Source organism: Bombina bombina, chromosome 5, assembly GCF_027579735.1.
Source record: "Bombina bombina isolate aBomBom1 chromosome 5, aBomBom1.pri, whole genome shotgun sequence".
Lineage (NCBI taxonomy): Eukaryota > Metazoa > Chordata > Amphibia > Anura > Bombinatoridae > Bombina > Bombina bombina.
Window position 1 is genome coordinate 599561468 of NC_069503.1, and position 27828 is coordinate 599589295.

Sequence of the window (27828 nt, forward strand, 5' to 3'; positions counted from 1 at the left end):
TTTAGCTTTAAATAGGAATAATTTATTTAATAAGAGTTAATTAATTTTGTTAGATTAAAATTATATTTAATTTAGGGGGGTGTTAGTGTTAGGGTTAGACTTAGCTTTAGGGGTTAATACATTTATTAGAATAGCGGTGAGCTCCGGTCAGCAGATTAGGGGTTAATAATTGAAGTTAGGTGTCGGCGATGTTAGGGAGGGCAGATTAGGGGTTAATACTATTTATTATAGGGTTAGTGAGGCGGATTAGGGGTTAATAACTTTATTATAGTAGCGGTGCGGTCCGCTCGGCAGATTAGGGGTTAATAAGTGTAGCCAGGTGGAGGCGACGTTGAGGGGGCAGATTAGGGGTTAATAAATATAATATAGGGGTCGGCGGTGTTAGGGGCAGCAGATTAGGGGTACATAGCTATAATGTAGGTGGCGGCGCTTTGCGGTCGGCAGATTAGGGGTTAATTATTGTAGGTAGCTGGCGGCGACTTTGTGGGGGGCAGATTAGGGGTTAACAAATATAATATAGGGGTCGGCGGTGTTAGGGGCAGCAGATTAGGGGTACATAAGTATAACGTAGGTGGCGGTCGGCAGATTAGGGGTTAAAAAAATTTAATCGAGTGGCGGCGATGTGGGGGGACCTCGGTTTAGGGGTACATAGGTAGTTTATGGATGTTAGTGTACTTTAGAGCACAGTAGTTAAGAGCTTTATGAACCGGCGTTAGCCCAAAAAGCTCTTAACTACTGACTTTTTTTTCTGCGGCTGGAGTTTTGTCGTTAGAATTCTAACGCTCATTTCAGACACGACTCTAAATACCGGAGTTAGGAAGATCCCATTGAAAAGATAGGATACGCAATTGACGTAAGGGGATCTGCGGTATGGAAAAGTCGCGGCTGAAAAGTGAGCGTTAGACCCTTTTTTGAGTAACTCCAAATACCGGAGTTAGCCTAAAACCAGCGTTAGGAGCCTCTAACGCTGGTTTTCACGGCTACCGCCAAACTCCAAATCTAGCCGTTTGTTAACGGAGCAGCACTGGTAGCTTGCTGAGCACATCAGGTGAGACAATAACAAAAGGCAGATAGGTGCAGACACTGATCACCATCTAGCTTGCAGTAATGCATTGCTCCTCCCAAAACTACCTAGGTATGCTTTTCAACAAAGAATACAAGAAAAAGAAGCAAATGAGACAATAGAAACACAAAATTGCACAACCTATATGAGTAAGGAGAGTTTAATTTAAACTTTACTGTCTGTACCTTTTTAAATTTAAGAATTATAATATGAATTGCAGTTCATATATGGGGTTGATTTATTAAATGGCTGGCGGACATGATTCGCTGTAGCAAATTATGTCCGCTCCAAATTTGCTAAATGCTGACAGCATACGCTGTCTATATTTAACATTGCAGAAGCATTTCTGGTGAAATGCTTGTGCAATGCCGCCCCCTGCACATTCTTGGCCAATCGTCTGCTAGCAGGGGATGTCAATCATCCCGATTGTATCGTATTGTAAAGTTAAGGAGCAGCAATCTTAAGAGCGGAAACTACGGGGGAAGATTGCAGCATCCGCTGCTTGGTAAATCTACCCCATGGTGTTAATTAATTTATGTCAGCTATATTACATTGCATTTTGTAACACCTGTTTTTTAACCCTTTGAGTGTGAGGGACAGGGCCAGGAAGAAGTTTTACATCCAAGAAAGCAGTGACATTTTTGTTATGTATCTGTTTTTTGGCACAAGTTTATATGTACATATGGAACTATATATTTTTTTTGTCAGTTGAACTTCAGCTTTCAAGTTGTACAGGTGTTCTTGACTTTATATTTTATTGTAAAAGTAGTAAAAATATAAATAAATATGTATATGCTTGACTGAGCCTTTTTTATTTTATTTTAACTACAATAGAAATAAAAGGAAAGTGCTAGTTCTTCTTATTATAATATACAGGTAGCCCTCAGTTTACGCCGGGGTTAGGTTCCAGAAGGAATGGTTGTAAATCGAAACCGTTGTAAATTGAAATCCAGTTTATAATGTAAGTCAATGAGAAGTGAGGGAATTAGGTTCCAAACCCCTCTCAAAATTGTCATAAGTAACACCTAATACATTATTTTTAAAGCTTTGAAATGAAGACTTTAAATGCTAAACAGCATTATAAACCTAATAAAATAATCACACAACACAGAATATATAATTAAACTAAGTTAAATGAACAAAAAAATTGCTAAACAGCATTATAAACCTAATAAAATAATCACACAATACAGACTTCACTTGCATTTTTCTGCAAACAGTTCTTTCTATGCATTCCAATCTGGACTGATTTATAGACAGGAAGATCTTGTTCCTTTGAAATCTGCTCGATAGCTCAGGTCTGGTTAAACTGATTAATTTCAGCTTGCTTGGCTTTGCTGCAACACAAGCGGACAGCTCCACCTACTGACTATTTTAATAAATGCACTGCTTCTCAATGCTTTTCAATAGCAGTCACATGACTGGAAAAAAAGGTTGTTATTCTGAAACTGTGTAAATTGAACCGTTGTAAAACGAGGGCCATCTGTATAGTATATATAACATTGTATTTATTTAGGACCTTCAATTAATAAAAATTAAAATGACAAGTAACCGTCTTTATTATCCAAAGTGAAAGATAAAACACTTCATGCCTAAATAGGCTAAACTATACCACAATATCCATACATAAAAAACATATCTACAGACTTAGGGCCAGATTACAAGTTGAGCGCTAAATATCGCTAATGCTAAAGGGATATTTGTGTTTAATGTGTGCTGGTTACAAGTGAGTTGCAATGTGAACTCTACCAAATGTTCGCATTGCATGTAAGCGTTGTGCTCATAAGAGTGAGGTTCCTTAGGCTCCAATGAGAAATTCGTTCTTATGCCATGAGACACGCATGAGAACTAGTGCAGCGATGGGCAGCAGATTGCATATATATATATATATATATACATACACAGTATGATTATATACATATATATTTATGTGTTAATATGTGTATATACACATATTAACACATAAATATGTATATTTACAGTGAACACACAGTTTCCATAGACTGCAATGTAAAGGTACTTTTCAGTTCCCATAGACCGCAATGTAAAGGCACTTTTCAGTTCCCATAGGCCGCAATGTAAATGCACTTTTTAGTGCCCTTTTTTTTCTAACACCCCACAGCAGCCAACTTCAGTCCCCAAAAACTGTCTATTGCAGTTTTTTATAAATATTTTTTAATAAAATAAAAATGCTACTATTTTTTATTTTTAAAAAAGCAATACACACTGTATTTTTGGGTAAATTGGGACACATTTAGAAAATTAACCCGAGGTTAATCTTTTAATCTTTTGAGTGCTAATTGCTACCACAAGCTGGCAGTAGCATTAACTAGCCACTTGTAATGGCTGGTTATTTATTGAGTGCCCGCAAAGGGGGAAATTGCCATTTGTGGGTATGCAGTAAATTTAGTGCTCCACTTGTAATCTAGACCTTAATAATTGAGGTGTCTTTTTTTTTTTTTTTTAAATCAATTTTCTAAATGTGAACTAATTTTATTCCAGCTCTGGTCTAATATACTAGTCAAAAAATATTTCCAGTCACACTTAAGGACAATATTGGAATCTATCAAATTTGTTTGGGAAAACATTAAAGCCTAGATTACGAGTTTGGCGTTAGCCTTAAAAAGCAGCGTTGAGAGGTCCCAACGCTGCTTTTTAACGCCCGCTGGTATTACGAGTCTGGCAGGTACAGGTGTACCGCTCACTTTTCTTCCGCCACTCAAGGCTACCGCAAACTCCTTACGTCAATTGCGTATCCTATCTTTTTAATGGGACTTGCCTAATGCCGGTATTACGAGTCTTGGAAGAAGTGAGCGGTAGGCCCTCTCCTGTCAAGACTCCTACGGCAATTAAAAGTCAGTAGTTAATAGTTTTATGGGCTAACGCCGGAACATAAAACTCTTAACTAAAGTGCTAAAAGAACACTAACACCCATAAACTGCCTATTAACCCCTAAACCAAGGCCCCCCGCCACATCAGAAACACTTAAATAAATATATTAACCCCTAATCTGCCGACCGGACATCGCTGCCACTTTAATAAATATATTACCCCTAAACCGCCACACTCCCGCCTCGCAAACACTAGTTAAATTTTATTAACCCCTATTCTGCCATCCCTAACATCGCCGACACCTACTTACATTTATTAACCACTAATCTGCCACCCCCAACATCGCCGACACCTACTTAAATTTATTAACCACTAATCTGCCACCCCCAACGTCGCCGCTACTATATTATAGGTATTAACCCCTAAACCTAAGTCTAAACATAACCCTAACCCCCCCTAACTTAAATATAATTTAAATTAAACGAAATAAATTTAACATAATTAAATAAATTAATCCTATTTAAAACTAAATACTTACCTGTAAAATAAACCCTAAGATAGCTACAATATAACTAATAGTTACATTGTAGCTAGCTTAGGATTTATATTTATTTTACAGGCAATTTTGTATTTATTTTAACTAGGTACAATAGTTATTAAATAGTTATTAACTATTTAATAACTACCTAACTAAAATAAGTACAAAATTACCTGTAAAATAAACCCTAACCTAAGTTACAATTACACCTAACACTACACTATCATTAAATATGTTACCTAAACTACCTACAATTAAATACAATTAAATTAAATAAACTAAATTACGGGGAAAAAAAACACTAAATTAAAAAAAATAAAAAAAGAATTACAAGAATCTTAAACTAATTACACCTAATCTAATCCCCCTAATAAAATAAAAAATCCCCCCAAAATAATAAAATTCCCTACCCTATACTAAATTACAAATAGCCCTTAAAAAGGGCTTTTTGCGGGGCATTGCCCCAAAGTAATCAGCTTTTTCACCTGTAAAAAAAATACAATACCCCCCCCCCCAAAAAAAAAAACACCACCCACACACCCAACCCTACTCTAAAACTCACCCAATCCCCCCTTAATATAACCTAACACTACCCCCCTGAAGATCACCCTACCTTGAGCCGTCTTCTCCCAGCCGGGCACAAGTGGACCTCCAGAGGGTCAGAAGTCTTCATCCGATCCGGGCAGAAGAGGTCCTCCAAGCGGCAGAAGTCTTCATCCAAGCGGCATCTTCTATCTTCATCCATCCGGAGCAGAGCGGGTCCATCTTCAATCCAGCCAACGCGGAGCCATCCTCTTCAAACGACGTCCTAACACTGAATGAAGGTTCCTTTAAATGACGTCATCCAAGATGGCGTCCCTTGAATTCCAATTGGCTGATAGGATTCTATCAGCCAATCGTAATTAATGTAGGAAAAATCCTATTGGCTGATCCAATCAGCCAATAGGATTGAGCTTGCATTCTATTGGCTGATTGGAACAGCCAATAGAATGTGAGCTCAATCCTATTGGCTGATCCAATCAGCCAATAGGATTGAACTTCAATCCTATTGGCTGATTAAATCAGCCAATAGGATTTTTCCTACCTTAATTCCGATTGGCTGATAGAATCCTATCAGCCAATTGGAATTCAAGGGACGCCATCTTGGATGACGTCATTTAAAGGAATCTTCATTCAGTGTTAGGACGTCGTTTGAAGAGAATGGCTCCGTGTCGGCTGGATTGAAGATGGACCCGCTCTGCTCCGGATGGATGAAGATAGAAGATGCCGCTTGGATGAAGACTTCTGCCGCTTGGAGGACCTCTTCTGCCCAGATCGGATGAAGACTTCTGCCCCTCTGGAGGTCCACTTGTGCCCGGCTGGGTGAAGACGGCTCAAGGTAGGGAGATCTTTAGGGGGATAGTGTTAGGTTTTATTAAGGAGGGATTGGGTGGGTTTTAGAGTAGGGTTGGGTGTGTGGGTGGTGGGTTTTAATGTTGGGGGGTATTGTATTTTTTTTACAGGAGAAAGAGCTGATTATTTTGGGGCAATGTGCCGCAAAAAAGTTTATTTAATATAATTGTATTTAATTGTAGGTAGTTTAGGTTAATTTATTTAATTTTGTTAAATTTATTTCTTTTAATTTAAATTATATTTAAGTTAGACTTAGGGGGGTTAGACTTAGGGTTAGACTTAGGTTTAGGGGTTAATAAATTTAATATAGTAGCGGCGATGTTGGGGTCGGAAGATTAGGGGTTAATAAATTTAATATAGTAGCGGCGACATTGGGGGGGGCAGATTAAGGGTTAATAACTATAATGTAGGTGGCGGCGATGTTGGGGGCAGTAGATTAGGGGTTCATAGGGATAATGTAGGTGGCGACGGTGTCCGGAGCAGCAGATTAGGGGTTAATAATATAATGTAGGTGTCAGCGATAGCGGGGGCGGCAGATTAGGGGTTAATAAGTGTAAGATTAGGGGTGTTTAGACTCGGGGTTCATGTTAGGGTGTTAGGTGTAGACATAGATTTATTTTCCCCATAGGAAACAATGGGGCTGCGTTAGGAGCTGGACGCTGCTTTTTTGCAGGTGTTAGGTTTTTTTTTTTTCAGCCAGCTCAGCCCCATTGTTTCCTATAGGGAAATTGTGCACGAGCACGTTTAGCTAGCTTACCGCTACCGTAAGCAACGCTGGTATTGAGGTGAGATGTGGAGCTAAATTCTGCTCTACGCTCACCTTTTTGCAGCTAACGCCGAGTTTAAAAAAACCTGTAATACCAGCATTGTTTTAAGGGAGCAGTGGGAACAAAAGGCTCATTAGCCCCGCAAGCCTTACCGACAAAAACTCGTAATCTAGCCGTAAGGTTTTCTATTGATCTTAAAGTTTTTTTCCAGTGATTTTTCTTTCAACACACCATTTTTTTTCCCTAAACCGGATATCTTTTTTTATTCACAAAAAAAAAAAATTACCTTGCTCTCAATTTGTCCTTCAGCAACTTTTAACCCCCTTTGAGTGCCAGGAAGGGCTGAATATAGCTTTGCAATGCATTAAATCTCACCCTGGCCTTAATGGCGAATTTTGTTTGTCAATATTTGTTTCAACTTCAATAAAAAAAGTATTTTCAAAAAAAAAAATCTCACCCTGGCAGCCAAATGGTTACACATGATGTGGATCAACATTAATGTTAGAGATAATATGAAACTATATTTAGAACTCAAGCCCGGGCTCTTCAAACGTATCTACTTACTTATCAATTGTCTAAGGTAGGGGAGAAAAAAAAATTTTAGGACTAGAAATGTAAAATTTAAAATGAAAGCCTGCACTCTCCCACGTCTTGAAATTGATATACCATATCATAAAACTGAAACAAATGGACTATTTTACTATTGTACAAAGACAGAAGCAGATAATATGTTACACTTTTTATATATTTGTGAAATAATATGAGCCATTTGTGTCACACTGTAACCTTGGGTATGATATTAGAAAAAGCTGTAACTTCTTTCCTGAGAAAGAAACAAGAGCTTTTAAAAACAGATTTGAAACTTTCATAAAACTACAGATGAAAACAAGTCCCAGCTATCCATCTCTGCCTGACTTTATGATAAGACTCAGGTGATTTAAAGCTCCGACATCAAATTGATATTTTCTTCCTAGCTGGGTCAACATAAAATACAAATGGCATAAAAATGAGCACAGCTTTTATCCCGTTCGCTCCTGCATTTTAGAGCGACAGATGAGTGCTTTAAAAAAAAATTCTTTCCACACAAATGTGTGCTAAACAAAGTCCAAGGTCCTAAATGTAGATTAGTAAAGAGCACTGAAGGAAGAATTATTGTCAAGGCCCACTTTGTGAAGCAATCCACAAGACACTTTACTTTCTTACGCCTAGATTTAGAGTTTTGTCGGTAACGACCCGCGTAGCTAACGCTGGCTTTTTTCTGGCCGCACCTTTTAAATACCTCTGGTATTGAGAGTTCACAGAATGGCTGCGTTAGGCTCCAAAAAGGGAGCGTACAGGCATTTTTACCGCCACTGCAACTCTCGATACCAGAGTTGCTTACGGACGCGGCCAGCTTCAAAAACATGCTCATGCACGATTCCCCCATAGAAAACAATGGGGCTGTTTGAGCTGAAAAAAAACCTAACACCTGCAAAAAAGCCGCGTTCAGCTCCTAACGCAGCCCCATTGTTTCCTATGGGGAAACGGTTCCTACGTCTGCACTTAACACTCTAACATGTACCCCGAGTCTAAACACCCCTAACCTTACACTTATTAACCCCTAATCTGCCGCCCCCGCTATCGCTGACCCCTGCATATTATTTTTAACCCCTAATCTGCCGCTCCGTACACCCCCGCCACCTACATTATCCCTATGTACCCCTAATCTGCTGCCCTAACATCGCCGACCCCTATATTATATTTATTAACCCCTAATCTGCCGCCCCCAATGTCGCCTCCACCTAACTACACTTATTAACCCCTAATCTACCGACCGGACCTGAGCGCTACTATAATAAATGTATTAACCCCTAATCCGCCTCACTCCTGCATCAATAACCCTATAATAAATAGTATTAACCCCTAATCTGTCCTCCCTAACATTGCTGACACCTAACTTCAAGTATTAACCCCTAATCTGCCACAGGAGCTCACCGCTACTCTAATAAATTTATTAACCCCTAAAGCTAAGTCTAACCCTAACACTAACACCCCCCTAAGTTAAATATAATTTAAATCTAACGAAATTAATTAACTCTTATTAAATAAATTATTCCTATTTAAAGCTAAATACTTACCTGTAAAATAAACCCTAATATAGCTACAATATAAATTATAATTATATTATAGCTATTTTAGGATTTATATTTATTTTACAGGTAACTTTGTATTTATTTTAACCAGGTACAATAGCTATTAAATAGTTAAAATAATTACAAAATCACCTGTAAAATAAATCCTAACCTAAGATACAATTAAACCTAACACTACACTATCAATAAATTAATTAAATACAATATCTACAAATAAATACAATGAAATAAACTAACTAAAGTACGAAAAATAAAAAAGAACTAAGTTACAAAAAATAAAAAAATATTTACAAACATTAGAAAAATATTACAACAATTTTAAACTAATTACACCTACTCTAAGCCCCCTAATAAAATAACAAAGCCCCCCAAAATAAAAAAATGCCCTACCCTATTCTAAATTAAAAAAGTTCAAAGCTCTTTTACCTTACCAGCCCTGAACAGGGCCCTTTGCGGGGCATGCCCCAAAGAATTCAGCTGTTTTGCCTGTTAAAAAAAAACATACAATACCCCCCCCCCAACTTTACAACCCACCACCAACATACCCCTAATCTAACCCAAACCCCCCTTAAATAAACCTAACACTAAGCCCCTGAAGATCTTCCTACCTTGTCTTCACCATGCCAGGTTCACCGATCGGTCCAGAGTCTTGATCCAAGCCCAAGCGGGAGGCTGAAGAGTGACGTCCATCCTCGGGCTGAAGTCTGGATCCAAGCGGCGGCTGAAGAAATCCATCATTGGGCTGAAGTCGGAAGTCCATCATCGGGATGAAGTCTTCTATCAAGCCGCATCTTCAATCTTCTTTCTTCTGGAGCGGAGCCATCTTCTTTCCAACCGACGCGGATCCAACCTCTTCAACCGACGCCTACTCGCCGAATGAAGGTTCCTTTAAGGGACGTCATCCAAGATGGCGTCCCTCGAATTCCGATTGGCTGATAGGATTCTATCAGCCAATCGGAATTAAGGTAGGAAAATTCTGATTGGCTGATGGAATCAGCCAATCAGAATCAAGTTCAATCCGATTGGCTGATCCAATCAGCCAATCAGATTGAGCTTGCATTCTATTGGCTGTTCCGATCAGCCAATAGAATGCGAGCTCAATCTGATTGGCTGATCAGATCAGCCAATCGGATTGAACTTGATTCTGATTGGCTGATTCCATCAGCAAATCAGAATTTTCCTACCTTAATTCCGATTGGCTGATAAAATCCTATCAGCCAATCGGAATTTGAGGGACGCCATCTTGGATGACGCCCCTTAAAGGAACCTTCATTCGGCGAGTAGGCGTCGGTTGGATCCGCGTCGGTTGGAAAGAAGATGGCTCCGCTCCGCTCCAGAAGAAAGAAGATTGAAGATGCGGCTTGATAGAAGACTTCATCCCGATGATGAACTTCCGACTTCAGCCCGATGATGGATTTCTTCAGCCGCCGCTTGGATCCAGACTTCAGCCCGAGGATGGACGTCACTCTTCAGCCCCCCGCTTGGGCTTGGATCAAGACTCTGGACCGATCGGTGAACCTGGCATGGTGAAGACAAGGTAGGAAGATCTTCAGGGGCTTAGTGTAAGGTTCTTTAAGGGGGGTTTGGGTTAGATTAGGGGTATGTGGGTGGTGGGTTGTAATGTTGGGGGGGGTATTGTATGTTTTTTTTTTTACAGGCAAAAGAGCTGAATTCTTTGGGGCATGCCCCGCAAAGGGCCCTGTTCAGGGCTGGTAAGGTAAAAGAGCTTTGAACTTTTTTAATTTAGAATAGGGTAGGGCATTTTTTTATTTTGGGGGGCTTTGTTATTTTATTAGGGGGCTTAGAGTAGGTGTAATTAGTTTAACATTGTTGTAATATTTTTCTAATGTTTGTAAATATTTTTTTATTTATTGTAACTTAGTTCTTTTTTATTTTTCATACTTTAGTTAGTTTATTTCATTGTATTTATTTGTAGATATTGTATTTAATTAAATTATTGATAGTGTAGTGTTAGGTTTAATTGTAGGTATTTTATTTAATTAATTTATTGATAGTGTAGTGTTAGGTTTAATTGTAACTTAGGTTAGGATTTATTTTACAGGTGATTTTGTAATTATTTTAACTATTTTAGCTATTAAATAGTTCTTAACTATTTAATAGCTATTGTACCTGGTTAAAATAAATACAAAGTTACCTGTAAAATAAATATTAATCCTAAAATAGCTACAATATAATTATAATTTATATTGTAGCTATATTAGGGTTTATTTTACAGGTAAGTATTTAGCTTTAAATAGGAATAATTTATTTAATAAGAGTTAATTTATTTCGTTAGATTTAAATTATATTTAACTTAGGGGGGTGTTAGTGTTAGGGTTAGACTTAGCTTTAGGGGTTAAAAAATTTATTAGAATAGCGGTGAGCTCCGGTCGGCAGATTAGGGGTTAATGTTTGAAGTTAGGTGTTGGCGATGTTAGGGAGGGCAGATTAGGGGTTAATACTATTTATTATAGGGTTATTGAGGCGGGAGTGAGGCGGATTAGGGGTTAATAACTTTATTATGATAGCGGTGCGGTCCGGTTGGCAGATTAGGGGTTAATAAGTGTAGGCAGGTGGAGGCGACGTTGAGGGGGGCAGATTAGGGGTTAATAAATATAATATAGGGGTCGGCGGTGTTAGGGGCAGCAGATTAGGGGTACATAAGGATAATGTAGGTGGCGGCACTTAGCGGTTGGCAGATTAGGGGTTAATTATTGTAGGTAGCTGGCGGCGACGTTGTGGGGGGCAGGTTAGGGGTTAATAAATATAATATAGGGGTCGGCGGTGTTAGGGGCAGCAGATTAGGGGTACATAAGGATAATGTAGGTGGCGGTCGGCAGATTAGGGGTTAAAATTTTTTAATAGAGTGGCGGCGATGTGGGGGGACCTCGGTTTAGGGGTACATAGGTAGTTTATGGGTGTTAGTGTACTTTAGAGCACAGTAGTTAAGAGCTTTATGAACCGGCGTTAGCCCAGAAAGCTCTTAACTACTGACTTTTTTTCTGCGGCTGGAGTTTTGTCGTTAGATTTCTAACGCTCACTTCAGCCACGACTCTAAATACCGGAGTTAGAAAGATCCCATTGAAAAGATAGGATACGCAATTGACGTAAGGGGATCTGTGGTATGGAAAAGTCGCGGCTGAAAAGTGAGCGTTAGACCCTTTCCTGACTGACTCCAAATACCGGCGGTAGCCTAAAACCAGCGTTAGGAGCCTCTAATGCTGGTTTTCACGGCTACCGCCAAACTCTAAATCTAGGCCTTAATTTTTAAGAGTATGTATGTAGTATGAACCATGGAACACTCTGGAATACTAAATGACTACATGATTACAATTTCACTATGTTTTAAGTTACAGAGTATTGAACATATACCAAAAATTGTTGTTGTTTTTGTGACCTTTACTTCATTGTTTTTGTTTCCAACCAATTTTAACATTTTTTTATTATATTATTTTTTTATTATGTTATTTTTATTTTATTTATTCTTTACTACAATTATTTATATGAATATAAAAAATATTAGTAAAAAACATACGGTTAGATTACGAGTTTTGCGTTATGGGTAAAAAAGCAGCGTTATGGCTCTTTTTCACTACCGCTGGTATTACGAGTTTTGCAGGTATAGCTGTTCCGCACACTTTTTTGGCCGTAACGCAACGTAACTACCGCAGCTTTCAAAAAGTCCTTTTTCAATGGGACTTCCATAGCGCCGGTATTACGAGTTTGCCTGTCCGGCCAAAAAGTGAGCGGTACAGCCCATAACTAAAAGATTCATACCGCCACCTGAAAGTCAGTAGTTATGGTTTTTTACGCTACAAAGCTGTAGCATAAAACTCATAACTAAAGTGTTAAAAAGTACACTAACACCCATAAACTACCTATTAACCCCTAAACTGAGGCCCTCCCGCATCGCAAACACTAAAATAAAATTATTAACCCCTAATCTGCCGCTCCGGACATCACCGCCACTATAATAAACATATTAATCCCTAAACTGCCGCACTCCCGCATCGAAAACACTAGTTAAATATTATTAACCCCTAATCTGCTGTCCCTAACATCGCCGCAACCTACATTACTGTTATTAACCCCTAATCTGCTGCCCCCAAATTCGCCGCCACTATACTAAAGTTATAAACCCCTAACCTAACCCTAAGTCTAACCCTAACCCTAACACCCACTAACTTTAATATAATTAAAATAAATCTAAATAAAAATTACAATTAATACCTAAATAATTCCTATTTAAAACTAAATACCTGTAAAATAAACTGTAAGCTTGTTACAATATAACTAATATTTACATTGTATCTATCTTAGATTTTATTTTTATTTCACAGCTAAATTTGTATTTATTTTCAGTAGGTAGATTAGTTAGTAAATAGTTATTAACTATTTACTAGCTACCTAGCTAAAATAAATACAAATTTACCTGTAAAATAAAACCTTACCTGTCTTACACTAACACCTAACCTTACACAAAAATTAAATAAATTACATTAATTAAATAGAATTAACTTACAAAAACAAACAAACACTAAATTACACAAAATAAAAAAGAAATGATCAAATATTTAAACTAATTACACCTAATCTAATAGCCCTATCAAAATAAAAAAGCCCCCCAAAATAAAAAAAAAACCCTAGCCTACAATAAACTACCAATAGCCCTTAAAAGGGCCTTTTGCGGGGCATTGCCCCAAAGAAATCAGCTTCCTGTAAAAAAAAAATACAAACACCCCCCAACAGTAAAACCCACCACCCACACAACCAAACCCCCAAATAAAATCCTATCTAAAAACCTAAGCTCCCCATTGCCCTGAAAATGACATTTGGATGGGCATTGCCCTTAAAAGGGCATTTAGCTCTTTTTCTGTGGCCAAACCCTAAGCTAAAAATAAAATCCACCCAATAAACCCTTAAAAAAACCTAACACTAACCCCCGAAGATCCACTTACAGTTTTAGAAGACCCGACATCCATCCTCAATGAAGCAGCAGAAGTCTTCATCCAAGCGGCAAGAAGTCCTCAATGAAGCCGGCAGAAGTCTTCATCCAAGCGGGCCGAAGTGTTCATCCAAGCCGGCAGAAGTCTTCATCCAGACGGCATCTTCTATCTTCATCCAGACGGCATCTTCTATCTTCATCCATCAGGCGCGGAGCGGCTCCATCTTCAAGACATCCGGAACAGAGCATCCTCTTCTCTTGACGGCTAACGAAGAATGAAGGTTCCTTTAAGGGACGTCATCCAAGATGGCATCTCATGAATTCCGATTGGCTGATAGTCTTCGTTAGCCGTCAAGAGAAGAGGATGCTCCGTGCCGGATGTCTTGAAGATGGAGCCGCTCCACGCCGGATGGATGAAGATAGAAGATGCCGTCTAGATGAAGACTTCTGCCTGCTTGGATGAACACTTCTTGATAATCTTGAAGATTATCAAGAAAATTTGATAATTGGAGAAAATTAGAAAGTTGCTTAAAATTGCATGCATCTGACTCACAAGATAAAAAATTTGGGTTCAGTGTCCCTTTATGTCAATGCTTAGAGCACTATGTGACCCCTCACTGGAAAGAGAACATGATGCTCTGTTTATAATGTGGTCAATGGGAAACAGGAAGTTTTCTATCTGCTTAGACACCGCATTTAGCCTCTGAAACTGCCTCTATTTTAGACAAAAATAAAGCCATAACCCTATGAGACCTGCACTTACTAAAGAAGAGAACTCTTCTTTCAAATGAGGGTTCTCTCAACCCTTAAGTTAGCAGTGCACATGGTGAACGTAAAAAATGTACTTTCATATCCTATTATATACCAGAGATAGATTAATAAAAAGGGTTTAGAAGATAAAACTGTGTCTTTGTTGACAAAAAATAAAACCATATTTTCATCAGACTGTAAAGAAAATTATCTTTCAAATAAAAGTTAACAGGATCCCCTAGATGTCAGATCACTGATGAAAAATGGTGAATAGTTGATCCACTAAATGCTTAAAAAAGTTTAGAGAAAATATAGGTTAAAGGGACAAGAAACACAAACTTTTTTTCATGATTCAGAGAGAATATGTGAATTTAAACAACTTTTTAATGAACTTCTGTTTTTTAATTTGCTTAATCTTCTTGGTATCCTTAGTTGAAAAGCATATCTAGATAGGTATTGGATCAGCAATGCACTACTGGGAGATAGCTGCTGATTGGTAGCTTCACATAAATGCATCTCTTCATTTTTTCATCAAATGTGTTCAGTTAGCTCCTAGTAGTGTATTGCTGCTCCTTTAACAAGGATGCCAAGAGAATGAAGTAAGCCTGATAATAGAAGTAAATAGAATTAGATTAGAAAGTTGTTGCAAATCACATGCTTTTTCTGCATCATAAAAGATAAAAAAAAAATGTGTTTTATGTTCCTTTAAATAAACTGCACTACCTTCTCTACTAGAAATAAACCATTACAGTTTAGATTGCACATTATTGGTGGTTGAGTTTATTTTTTTCACAATTGGCCATAGCCCTCTAGACTTCTTATGGTTGACATAAATATGCTACTTATCTCACTATCCAGTCATGCTGATAAAAGCAGTGATTTTTTTATTTTATTTATTTTTTTCTAAAATGAGTGGGTGTTCTCTTAGGAAAGAAACATCTTAGTGAGGAAAAGCTCTCTAGTTCATACTTTTATTTTACAAATACTGGAAATGCTCCATAAACTGAGACATTTTGTTCACTAGAAAGAAAACTTTGTTTTTTTAAGTCTATGGTTTAAACCTTCAGTATTTCTTACTATTTTTAAGATGATTATAATTGCTACCAAACATAACAAAACAATTCCTGGCTTTGTATGTACTGCACATCCTATTATTATTTACCATGGTAATAGTTCTCACATATATTCTCTTTGTTACTATTCACAGAAAATTACTGGAACGCAGCATCCTTCACAACGCCGTCCTCCTATCTTCACTTTCCCACTTTCCAAGGTGAAACCAGTGCTGACATCTCCTTTTACTTTAAGACATCTGCCCCTGATGGAGTATTCCTAGAAAACAGAGGAAACACAGATTTTATCAAGTTAGAATTAAAGTGTAAGTTGCATTGATACCATTATTACTTTCACTAAAGAGTCTCAGTAAACTATAGTATTTTACTTTACCATCAACAATTTCTTGAGGACAAGTAAGATCCCGAAAGACAATCAAACTTACCCATACTTCATTTTGAAGTGTAAGCTTAATTAATACAGACATTTTTGAATGTGTCATTATCTCTATTATAAAAAATCTTATCCATGAATCAACCACCCTTTACCCAAATTACTCAAATTACTTCAGGTTCTAATACTTTAAAGGGACATGAAACCCACATTTTTTTTCTTTTGTGATTCAGAAAGAGCATGCAATTTTAAACAACTTTCTAATTTACTTCTATTATCTAATTTGCTTCATTCTCTTGATATTATTTGCTGAAAAGCATATCTAGATAGGCTCAGTAGCTGCTGATTGGTGGCTGCACATAGATGCCTTGTGTGATTGGCTCACTCATGTGCATTGCTATTTCTTCAACAAAGAATATCTAAAAAATGAAGCAAATTAGATAATAGAGGTAAATTAGCAAGTTGTTTAAAATTGTATTTTCTATCTGAATCATAAAATAAACATTTTGGGTTTAGTGGCCCTTTAAGGATCTTTCTCATTTGCTTAAACTGAATTTGTTAACATATTTTTACAAACCCAATTATGTTCTAAACAAGAAAATGTTGGTATAAAAGGAATGGTTCCATATCATGACTCATTCATTCAGGTGGATTTCTTTGTGTTAGGATACAAGCGTAAGTAAAATATATTTCAAAATAAACAAACAAAAATGTTGTAATTCCCCCTTTCATCTGCTCAGCCCTCATCTGAAATGTCAGCAAGTGTTTATAAAAGGAATTAAAGGGATATCAATCAGTGCTCCTTCAGTAAAAGCAATTATAATAAATCAAAGTAAACATAAATAGAAACAGATTGTGTAAAAAAAAACAACAACAAAAAAACAACAACTTACTTACAAGAAGTACACTAGATATTCTTAGTGTAGCCACTGCCCTCTGGAATTAAGATAGTTCCCACCTTAATCATTTAAAGGGACATGAAACCCAATTTTTTTTCTTTCATGATTCATATAAAGCATGTGATTTTAAACAACTTTCCAATTTACTTCTATTAAGAAGTTTGCTTCATTCTTTTGGTACCCTTTGTTGAAGGAGTAGAAATGCACTACTGGGAGCTAGCTGGATACATCTGGTGAACCAATGAAAAGTGGCATTTATGTGCATCCATCAATCAACAGCAAGCTCCAAGTAATGCATTGTTGCTCCTTAGCCTGCCTAGGTATGCTTTTCAACAAAGAATATGAATAGAATGATGCAAATTAAATAATAAAAGTCAATTGGGAAGTTGTTTAAAATCAAATGTTTTGTCTAAAATCATGAAAGAAAAATTGTGGGTTTCATGTCCCTTTAAGTTGCATTCTGCCTCTTCTTAGCATGGGCAAATCTGACTACCTGTTTATCTAGTTTTCACTTATTAGTAAACAAGCTCATGTTACTCTAGAAGTTTGTAGCTAGATATGCCTTCATAAAGAAACCCCAGCCCCCCTTGTAGATCTGTAACAGGAAGTAATGGACACTGCAGATATTAAGTTTAACAAAAATAATAGGTGAAAACAGTTTAAAGTTATGATTAATACATATTGCAATGATTTATATAATTCATAATCAATTGCTTAGTGTGTGTGTATGGGGGGGGGGGTTATAACAATGAAACAGACTGTTTTATATCCCTTTAATATTGAAAATTAACAACTGTCCAAGAAGATTGACCTTGATTTTCTTTCTGCTGTGCTTGAGATACAATTAGCAAATCAAATCAAGAGGCAGTTTTCAACAGCCATGACAGATTGTAGAGTCTCTTCCAGTGTATGGGGGATTTTCTAGGAACTAAAATAAAAATAAAAATTGTCACATTACTTTAATGAAATTATCATGAATGCATTGTTCTAGTAAAATGTTATGCTTTTTTATCAAGGGAAGCTGCGGGATGTAAGACATCTGAATATTTCAGATAATGGGAACCTGTATGGGGCAGTGGCCTCAAATTTATTTTGCTGTAGAGTTTCAAAGGTTTCTGGACCAGTGGGTAGATGTCAGCATCTTTTGTTGATGCAAGCTTCTGATAAGTGGGTGAAAATATGGCATTAAGAGGCATAGAAGAGGAGAACATCAATAGATAAATATGTGTTAATGGGACAGAAAGGGTTATATAGGGGTGTGACTAAAATCGGCAGCAAGAGGAAAATAAAAAAGGAGACATAGGAAGAAAGAGAACAGCAAAATACAAGATACATAGGACTCTGCATTGGAGACAAAAGATTCACTTTTTTTTCAAATATCTTTATTTATACGATCTCAATTGCAGACACGGAATTTACAGTGAAGAGATATTGTGATATCATAACAAAAATAAATAAGATAAATAAAATCAATACATAGTGTGCATCAGTTGGTGAATGTCTTATAGTGCCATCATTTTGAGAAGAGCAACAATAAATAAGCATAAAATAAATTCAAACAGATGACTAAATCCGATTAGCTTTTCTTAGGCATAACGCATTAGTCACTGAGCATTTGCAAGTGCATAAAGAGCAGACATCTATATCTTCTACATTATTTAGCTAAGGACCACCCAAGCTGTGGGCCACACCTGCCTTTTCATGGCTTTTCTGTGGCCCTCTGCCCCCATGTGTAGTAAATTTGAGTAGTAACTACAGTTAAATTAAATTAGTTAACAGTGACTTATTTTTTGTATACTAAAAATGTGATAATGACTTCTTTTGTAGTGTTATCTTTAGCATAAGTGTGAATTTTATTTAATATGGTCCCTGGCATGTGTGTGTATATATATATATGTTGCGGGTAATGTAAGAAATTGGGTAATCCTAGCATTACCCAGGAAAACCTGACATTACCCAAACAGCTGTGGGTAAAGCCTGATGTAACTTGATAAATCTTTTCAGAGTGCATCGAGTAAGCTCTTCAAATATATATACGATGCACTTTAATTCACACATCTTCACTATCATTTATGCCCCCATCTGGGAGTTTCAAGGGGGAGCAAAGCCCCCCTTTTTAAACCTCGTTCCCCAAGGTTCACTTGGGGTGGATGTCAGAGGATTGGCGAGGCGCCTTCCTTTAACCCCCCAGGTGGAGGGAACAAAAATAGTGTAGATGGGGGAATTACATTACATTTACCCACAGCCGCTTGGGTAATATCAGATTTACCTTGGTAATCCTAGGATTACCCAGATTTCTGACTTTAACCGTGACATATATATATATATATATTTACAGTGTGTATATATATATATATATATATATATATATATATATATATATATATATAAAACACAATGGCCAGCACTCACTTAGATGTACACAGATAGGCTAAAGATGTAGCATGAAATGAAGAGTAGTTGCAGCATTTCACCAAATGGTGACATGCTCAAGATCATGTCAAGTGAGATTGTATCAAGGGTGACATAGCCAATTTGTAATCTTCCTAGGCACATACAAATCACAGAGATGAACTACTCTCTCAAACTGGAGTAGGTGCTCATCCCATGCCATGTGCAAATATAACATCTTTGGGTACCCACCAACACTCAGAAAGTAGTGTTAGGAATATCAGCTTGAAACTAAATGCAGATATTGTCACATGTCCCAAAAATTGTGACATAGAATCCAAGTTTATATGAAGTCACACTGTCATCTAGTGGCTGTTCAGCAGAATACGTTTTCCTTTTCAGCTCCCTATAACTGCAAGAAAACACAAAAGGAAAAAAGTATCTTTCTGTAATGTTAAAACTATAATCAGATATTGTTTTAGTTTTATGTTTATACATAATAATTTAGATACTAATAAATATAGTTCCTTCAACTTGACATTAAAGCAGTCTAAGGTTACAAGGTATGTTTGATTGTTACTGTTTAACAAAGTATGTAACTAAAGATATGTGTCACAGATAAACTACTAAATGTCCCCTTATTATATGTCTGATCACTGAATATGGCTGACAGGAAGTTTTTTCACTGCTCTGCATGTGGATGGCAGAAGGGGTTAACGCAACTCTGTATGTGGCTGGCAGAAGGGGTTAACACAGCTCTGTATGTGGCTGGCAGAAGGGGTTAACACAGTTCTGTATGTGGCTGACAGAAGGGGTTAATACTGCTATATGGCTGACAGAAGCAATTAATAACTGGTCTATATGTGACTGACAGATGAGAATGAGAATTCTCTAACTGCTCATTTTTTATGAGACAATTTGATAAATGTAAGGACAGTGTTGACATGCTTTTAGCACCAGAGGGAGCCTGGATAGATCACGTGGCTTCCCCAAGAGCCCTGATCTAAAAGAGGCAAATAGCCCACCAGGCACTAAGCCATAGCAATTATTGGGTATTTTGTTGTAAAAGGGTGTGTTAAATTTTGGGTGAATATTAAGTTATATATTGAATTCATGCTGCTCTATTTGTAGCTGATGTATGACTGACAGAAGGAGTTAACACTGCTCCATGCATGATGGGAGGCTTTAACTCATCTCTTTATTTGTCTGACATGACTTAATCACTAATCTATTTAACCCTGACAGGAAAATCATTCATTTTCCTAGATAGTTTATAATGAACTTCTAATTTGTGAGAACCAAAATTTTCAGGGTGCGTCTAGACAAGAAAATGTGGGTGTGCAAAAAGTTCACCAAAATAATTAATATTAAAGGTGTGCGTAGAGCAGTGGACACTACCTTGCAAATGTAGGTAGAAAACAAACTCTTGCCCATTTCAGATGCAAAGGACTTTGACTACAAACTATACACAAAAATGGAAGTAGGGGTTTGGTAGCAGATTTTTTGTGTGTGCCTATGGCAGTATAACACCTGCATTATCAATGCATTGTAGCTTTGTCAGGCAAAGAAGAGGTTAAAAGTACCTCTAATGTAAGATGTCACATTTCATAAAATTCACTTGTCTAGCGGATTTGCTTTTATTAGACTGGTTGGTAAAGGCAGCATTAACACGTGACATCCAAAGAGAGAGCTGAAACCAACTTTAGCTAACGTCTGCATGGTCAACAACAAACAAATGCCATTTTTTTAACTAAGTCTCTGATGATAAAGTGATTGAATCTGTATTACTTTGGATCTTTGTGACAGTGATGTGTGAACTGAACGCAGTGTTCATTCAGTTAGCATCCTGCATGGCTTTTAGAGATAAGGGAATAAAATGTAGAGGGATTGAAGGGACCTGTGACAAGGTTTTATTAGCAGGAAACCAATGAAATTGTGTATTGCACTGCTGAGCGTTCCTTAACTCTTATCACATTTGTATGTGCAGAGCATAAGGAACAAATAACTAGTACAGACAACCTAAGACATGCAATGTCAAATGCACAGAATAATTGAGTTGTGAATAAAGTCATTTCAATTCATGACAGGAAAAAAAACCTGACAGATAAGAACTATTTCCCTCATATGGTCAACACACTTATGTGCAAAATCTTGCACCAAAAATTATTAGAGACAGAAAACACATTGAGATTGCTATATAAAAGGTTTATCTATGCATAGTAAAAAAATACTTTCCAATATACTATTTATTTGCCCCTATTTCACGTCATTTATCTCTGAAAATAGTGGATTTTCTAAATCTCAGAATTAGAAATGCACACTGCCGACTTATCAAGGCTTATGCTGCTACATACAGTGGGGCAAAAAAGTATTTAGTCAGCCACCAATTGTGAAAGTTCTCCCACTTAAGAAGATGAGAGAGGTCTGTAATTTTCATCATAGGTATACCTCAACTATGAGAGACAAAATGTGGAAACAAATCCAGACAATCACATTGTCTGATTTGGAAAGAATTTATTTGCATATTATGGTGGAAAATAAGTATTTGGTCACCTACAAACAAGCAAGATTTCTGACTCTCACAGACCTGTATCTTCTTCTTTAAGAGGCTCCTCTGTCCTCCACTCCACCTGTATTAATGGCACCTGTTTGAACTTGTTATCAGTATAAAAGACACCTGTCCACAACCTCAAACAGTCACACTCCAAACTCCACTATGGTGAAGACCAAAGAGCTGTCGAAGGACACCAGAAACAAAATTGTAGACCTGCACCAGGCTGGGAAGACTGAATCTGCAATAAGCAAGCAGCTTGGTGTGAAGAAATAAACTGTGGGAGCAATAATTAGAAAATGGAAGACATAGAAGACCACTGATAATCTCCCTTGATCTGGGGTTCAACGCAAGATCTCACCCCGTGGGGTCAAAATGATCACAAGAATGGTGAGCAAACATCCCAGAATCACACGGGGGGACCTAGTGAATAACCTGCAGAGAGCTGGGACCAACGTAACAAAGGCTACCATCAGTAACACACTACGCCGACAGGGACTCAGATCCTGCAGTGCCAGACGCGTCCCCCTGCTTAAGCCAGTACATGTCCGGGCCCGTCTGAAGTATGCTAGAGAGCATTTGGATGATCCAGAAGCGGATTGAGAGCATGTCATATGGTCAGATGAAACCAAAGTAGAACTGTTTGGTAGAAACACAACTCGTCGTGTTTGGAGGAGAGAGAATGCTGAGTTGCAACCAAAGAACACCATACCTACTGTGAAGCATGGGGGTGGCAACATCATGCTTTGGGGCTGCTTCTCTGCAAAGGGAACAGGACGACTGATCCGTGTACATGAAAGAATGAATGGGGCCATGTATTGTGAGATTTTGAGTGCAAACCTCCTTCCATCAGCAAGGGCATTGAAGATGAAACGTGGCTGGGTCTTTCAGCAAGACAATGATCCCAAACACACCGCCCGGGCAACGGAGTGGCTTTTTAAGAAGCGTTTCAAGGTCCTGGAGTTGCCTAGCCAGTTTCCAGATCTCAACCCCATAGAAAACAGCTGCACAAAAATGCAGTGACAAGTCCAGATTGTCTTCTCCAAATAAGGGATATGATGGGAAGAATTTGACTAGTGAAAAACAATTGCAGCAAACAAGGTGTTCATTTGTTTTACACTTGGCTGCTAACTTATTCTATAACAAGATAACACAAATGTTGTGTAGTGTCCCTTTAATCCCTATGATTATTCCTGAATGTGTCTTCTGATGTGTGGATGTATTCTAATGTGCCAGCCTCCTGTATCCAGCCAGCAGTGGCAGATTTAGGTAGCCACAAGGCTTGCAGCTCCAGAGCAGGACTTTATCTATGTGCTTCAGGGGTAAAGTCCTGCTCCAAACCAACAGAAGCAGCAATAACGTGTCCTACTCATTAGCTGCAATGCTTGTGCCTCTTGAGAAGACTTAACCTATGTATTTAACTCTTTGTAGGGGTTAAACCCATAGTACTCTTGGGTCAGTTAAGCAACTATCACATACTCTAAGAAAATTAGATCTTGCAATGTTTACTCTACACTGTCCTTTTTACTATATTTCCCTTTAAAGATGGACCCCTATAAAAAAATATCTGCAGGGCTTTCGAGCAACTAAAGGTTTTTACTAACTGCAGTCATTCAAAAAGGGACAGTAAAGTCAAAATTAAACTTTTATAATTCAGGCAGAGAATGCAATTTTAACCCCTTAGTTATGGCCACAAAACCCTATACGTCAGGCATCTGTAGCACTTCCAGGGCTGTAGGAGAACAGGTCGCACCGTCACTCACAGTGGCTATATCTGTATGCCATACAGCTTAAAGCAGCCATCACAAAGGGGTTAAACAACTTTTCAACTCTCTTTTATTTTCAAAGTGGCTTTGTTTTCTTAGTATACAAAAAGGAAAATGACAGGGAATCTTTCAGGCTTTAGGAGATTTTAGAAGTTCATTATTTATTGCACAGTAGCAGTGTAAAACAGTACATCGCCATAGTTGCATACATCCGACACGTTTCCTGCCCATTATGGCACTTCATCATGTTTTCTTGGTATCCTTAATTGAAGAGCAGATATATGCACATATATATATCTTATCATTCACTCACCCAATGTGTTCAGCCAATCCTTTAACAAAGGAAACCAAGAAAATGAGAGTTTTATTGTGACTTTACTCTTTAAAGGGACAGTCAACACCAGATTTTTGTTGTTTTAAAAGATAGATAACCCCTTAATTACCAATTCCCCAGTTTTGCATAACCAACACAGTTATAATTATACATGTTTTACCTCTGTAATTACCTTGTATCTAAGCCTCAGCAGACTGCCCCCTTATTTCAGTTATTTTGACAGACTTGCATTTAAGTCAATCAGAGCTGTCTCCATGGTAAATTCACGTGCATGAGCTCAATGCTATCTATATGCCCTCTAGTGGTGAAAAACTATCAAAATGCATTTAAATTAGAGGTGGCCTTCAAGGTCTAAAAAAATAGCATATGAACCTCCTAGGTTTAGCTTTCTACTAAGAATACCAAGAGAACAAAACAAAATTGGTGATAAAAGTAAATTGGAAAGTTGTTTAAAATTACATGCCCTATATGAATCATGAAAAGTTTTTTTGGACTTGACTGTCCCTTTAAAGGTGAAAATAGATCACCTACTGTGATGCTGCAATGTTTGCAGCATGCAGATGTAACCAAGCGTGTTTTTGTGCAGGAACTTCACTGATATTATTCCAACAGGTACAATTATTTTTATATGAAGCATTTAAATGTTGCTACAGCTGCTCGCCATAACTCAAGCCCTTGTTTATTTTTGCTTATTTTTTTCATACTTAATGTTCCTTGGCAATGATCAGATGAGCCTTTGAATAATAAATGCAATCAGATACTGAAAATGTGACTATAAGACTGATCATCTAATGTGCGTACAATTTTTCTCTGGAAAGGAAGCTTCAGTTTGGGCAGACAGCCATCATATAACTTGAGCGTGTTCTTAACATTTTTTTTAATATTATCTTAGCTCTACTGGGTGAACTGTGATACCCTGAAATATTTTTATTTGTAGAAAAAAAATGTAGTATATATATCAAGAAAGCAAACTAATCCGGCACTGCAGTGTATCCATTATTTAATACAATTCTTAAAATAGATTAAAATGAAAGGAACATAAAACCCGATTTTTTTTCTTTCATTATTCAGATAGAGAATACAATTTTAAAAAGCTTTTTAATTTACTTCTATTATACAATTTGCTTCATTCTCATGTTATTCTTTGTTGAAGAGATATCTAGATACATAGGGGCCGATTTATCATGGCCTGTATTGTGCCTAATGTATCTTTTTCTGCGCGAGCCTTCAGGGTCGCCGGAAACAGGAGTTAAGAAGCAGCGGTCTTAAGATCGCTGCTCCTTAACTCGTCCGCTGCTTCTGAGGCTGCAGACATTAATCCGCCCGATCTCATACGATTGGGTTGATTGACACCCCCTCCTAGCAGCTGCAAATCTGCAGGGTGCAGCATTGCACAAGCAGTTCATGAGAACTGCTTGTGCATTGATAAATGCCGACAGCGTATGCTGTCTGCATTTATCGATGTCTGGCGGGCATGATCCCTACAGCAGATCATATCCGCCAGACACTTGATAAATCGGCCCCATAGTGTACACTTGTCTGGAGTACTACATGACAGGAAATATTGCTGCCATCTTGTGCTCTTGCTAATGTATAATATTGTTGCAAAATGGCTGCCATATAGTGCTGCAGACAGTGCACACTCCTGAGCTTATATTTCTGCTTTTCAACAAAGGATAACAAGAAAATGAAGAAAATTTGATAATAGAAGTAAATTAAAAAGTTGTTTAAAATTGCATGCTCTATCTGAACCAGGAAAGAAAAAATTGGGATTTTATGTCCCTTTAAATTTTAAAGACAACTTAAGCAGACATGGAAGTCTTATAGCAGGTTTTAAAAACAAATATCTGTTTTAAAAGCTATTTAAAGGGACAGTTTACTTAAAACAATTCTCCCCTTTAATTTGTTCCCAATGATCCACTTTACCTGCTGGAGTGTATTAAATTGTTTACAAGTATTTCCATTAATCTTATATTGGCATTTGAATTATTTTATTTAGCCTGTGGTATCCCCACCCAGTATGAAAAAAATAAGCAAAAAATAAACAAGGGCTTGAGTTATGGCGAGCAGCTGTAGCAACATTTAAATGCTTCATATAAAAATAATTGTACCTGTTGGAATAATATCAGTGAAGTTCCTGCACAAAAACACGCTTGGTTACATCTGCATGCTGTAAACATTGCAGCATCACAGTAGGTGATCTATTTTCACCTTTAAATGGACAGTCAAGTCCAAAAAAACTTTTCATGATTCATATAGGGCATGTAATTTTAAACAACTTTCCAATTTACTTTTATCACCAATTTTGCTTTGTTCTCTTGGTATTCTTAGTAGAAAGCTAAACCTAGGAGGTTCATATGCTATTTTTTTAGATCTTGAAGGCCGCCTCTAATCTAAATGCATTTTGATAGTTTTTCACCACTAGAGGGCATTAGTTCACGTGTTTCATATAGATAACATTGAGCTCATGTACGTGAATTTACCATGGAGACAGCTCTGATTGGCTTAAATGCAAGTCTGTCAAAAGAACTGAAATAAGGGGGCAGTCTGCAGAGGCTTAGATACAAGGTAATTACAGAGGTAAAACGTGTATAATTATAACTGTGTTGGTTATGCAAAACTGGGGAATTGGTAATTAAGGGATTATCTATCTTTTAAAACAACAAACATTCTGGTGTTGACTGTCCCTTTAAAGAGTAAAGTCACAATAAAACTCTCATGATTCAGACAGAACATATAATTTGAAACAACTTTCTAGTTTACTTCCATTATCAAGTTTTTGGCCTCGAGGCCAAGCTGTGTTAACACAGCCAGTAGAAGAAATTACACTCCCAGTGGGTTACAGAAGAGATAAGGTAATAAAATGTTAATTTTCCATTGTTCTCTCCAAGTATTGGTGATTGGTTTAGGGACAGATATAAGATAAAGAAGCAGGTATATGTCCACAATGTGATAAAGTAATGAGATCTGATTATACCTACAAGCTCATTTTATTAGGTTGTGGCTTCAAAACACAAAATTAGCTAATTCATATACACAAATCAGCCTTAATAAAAAGCAAATCTCATACATTGTATACTCTGCAACTGGTAAAAAACAGTAATTGAAAACACATTAAGGGAAAAACAATTTTATAGTATACTGTCCCTTTAAGGAATATTCTTGCAAATGGTATAACAAGTATCTACAGACTCAGCATACCCTTTTCATACCTCTACACTTTTCCCAGAAACTTAGACAGAAAGATACAGGGACAGAGTCATAGGAAACTGTATCAGAGTCGTCTTATATGTCATGGGGTTGGGTTGGGAGGTGATTTGCCAGAGCTGGGTGAGGCACTGTGCAGATCTAGGTAGACTGTGGGCAGGTTGGGGCGTGGCTAGGCATTCATCAGCAAAATGTGACCCTTATAAGGTCCTTGAGGGCAATGAGATTGAAATTCTCCAGAGCTACAAACCATGACAGCCCGGTAAAATACTGTTGGGAGTTGCGCATGTTTCTATTGTTGTTCACTGAACCTGGCAACTTATTAGCAATCATTAATATGGACAGAGCATACTCGGCAATCCGCAGCTCCGAGATGAGCACCGGATTTGTGCAACAGTGCTGGTCATAGAGTATAATAAGGCTAAAGCAGCAGCCTGTGATTGGTTAAATTGACTTAAAGAGAACATTTTTAAAAAGTGTCTGAACAGATTGATTGTCTCCAACTTGTATCTTAAAATGATCACTTATTTAGGGGTTGATCACAATCCTTTATAAAGTGCATTTAATGATTTTTCAACAAAATTCACTATAGACATCTATGGAAATATTTGTAGATGAATCATTTGATACGTTTTTTCTAAAAGATTCAACCTTTTAATTAGCGCCTATATCACTTTATAAGATTGGGTAAATATTCCTTTAAGGGATATGAAACCCAAACATTTTCTTTTGTGATTCAGACAGAGAATACAATAAAAAAAAACTTTACTATTCACTTCTGTTAACAAATTTGCTTTGTTCCCATGGTTTTCTGT

The 27828-nt window shown here is 37.4% G+C and overlaps 1 protein-coding gene across 1 annotated transcript in view; it reads left to right on the forward strand.

The window, feature by feature from the left end:
* The window catches only part of CNTNAP2 (contactin associated protein 2), a 2991056-nt gene that overhangs the window by 2753994 nt on the left and 209234 nt on the right, over window positions 1-27828 (forward strand). The window contains exon 17 of the mRNA XM_053715812.1: window positions 15627-15797. Within this exon, the coding sequence (XP_053571787.1) occupies window positions 15627-15797 (171 nt within the window). The remainder of the gene's footprint in view (window positions 1-15626; window positions 15798-27828) is intronic.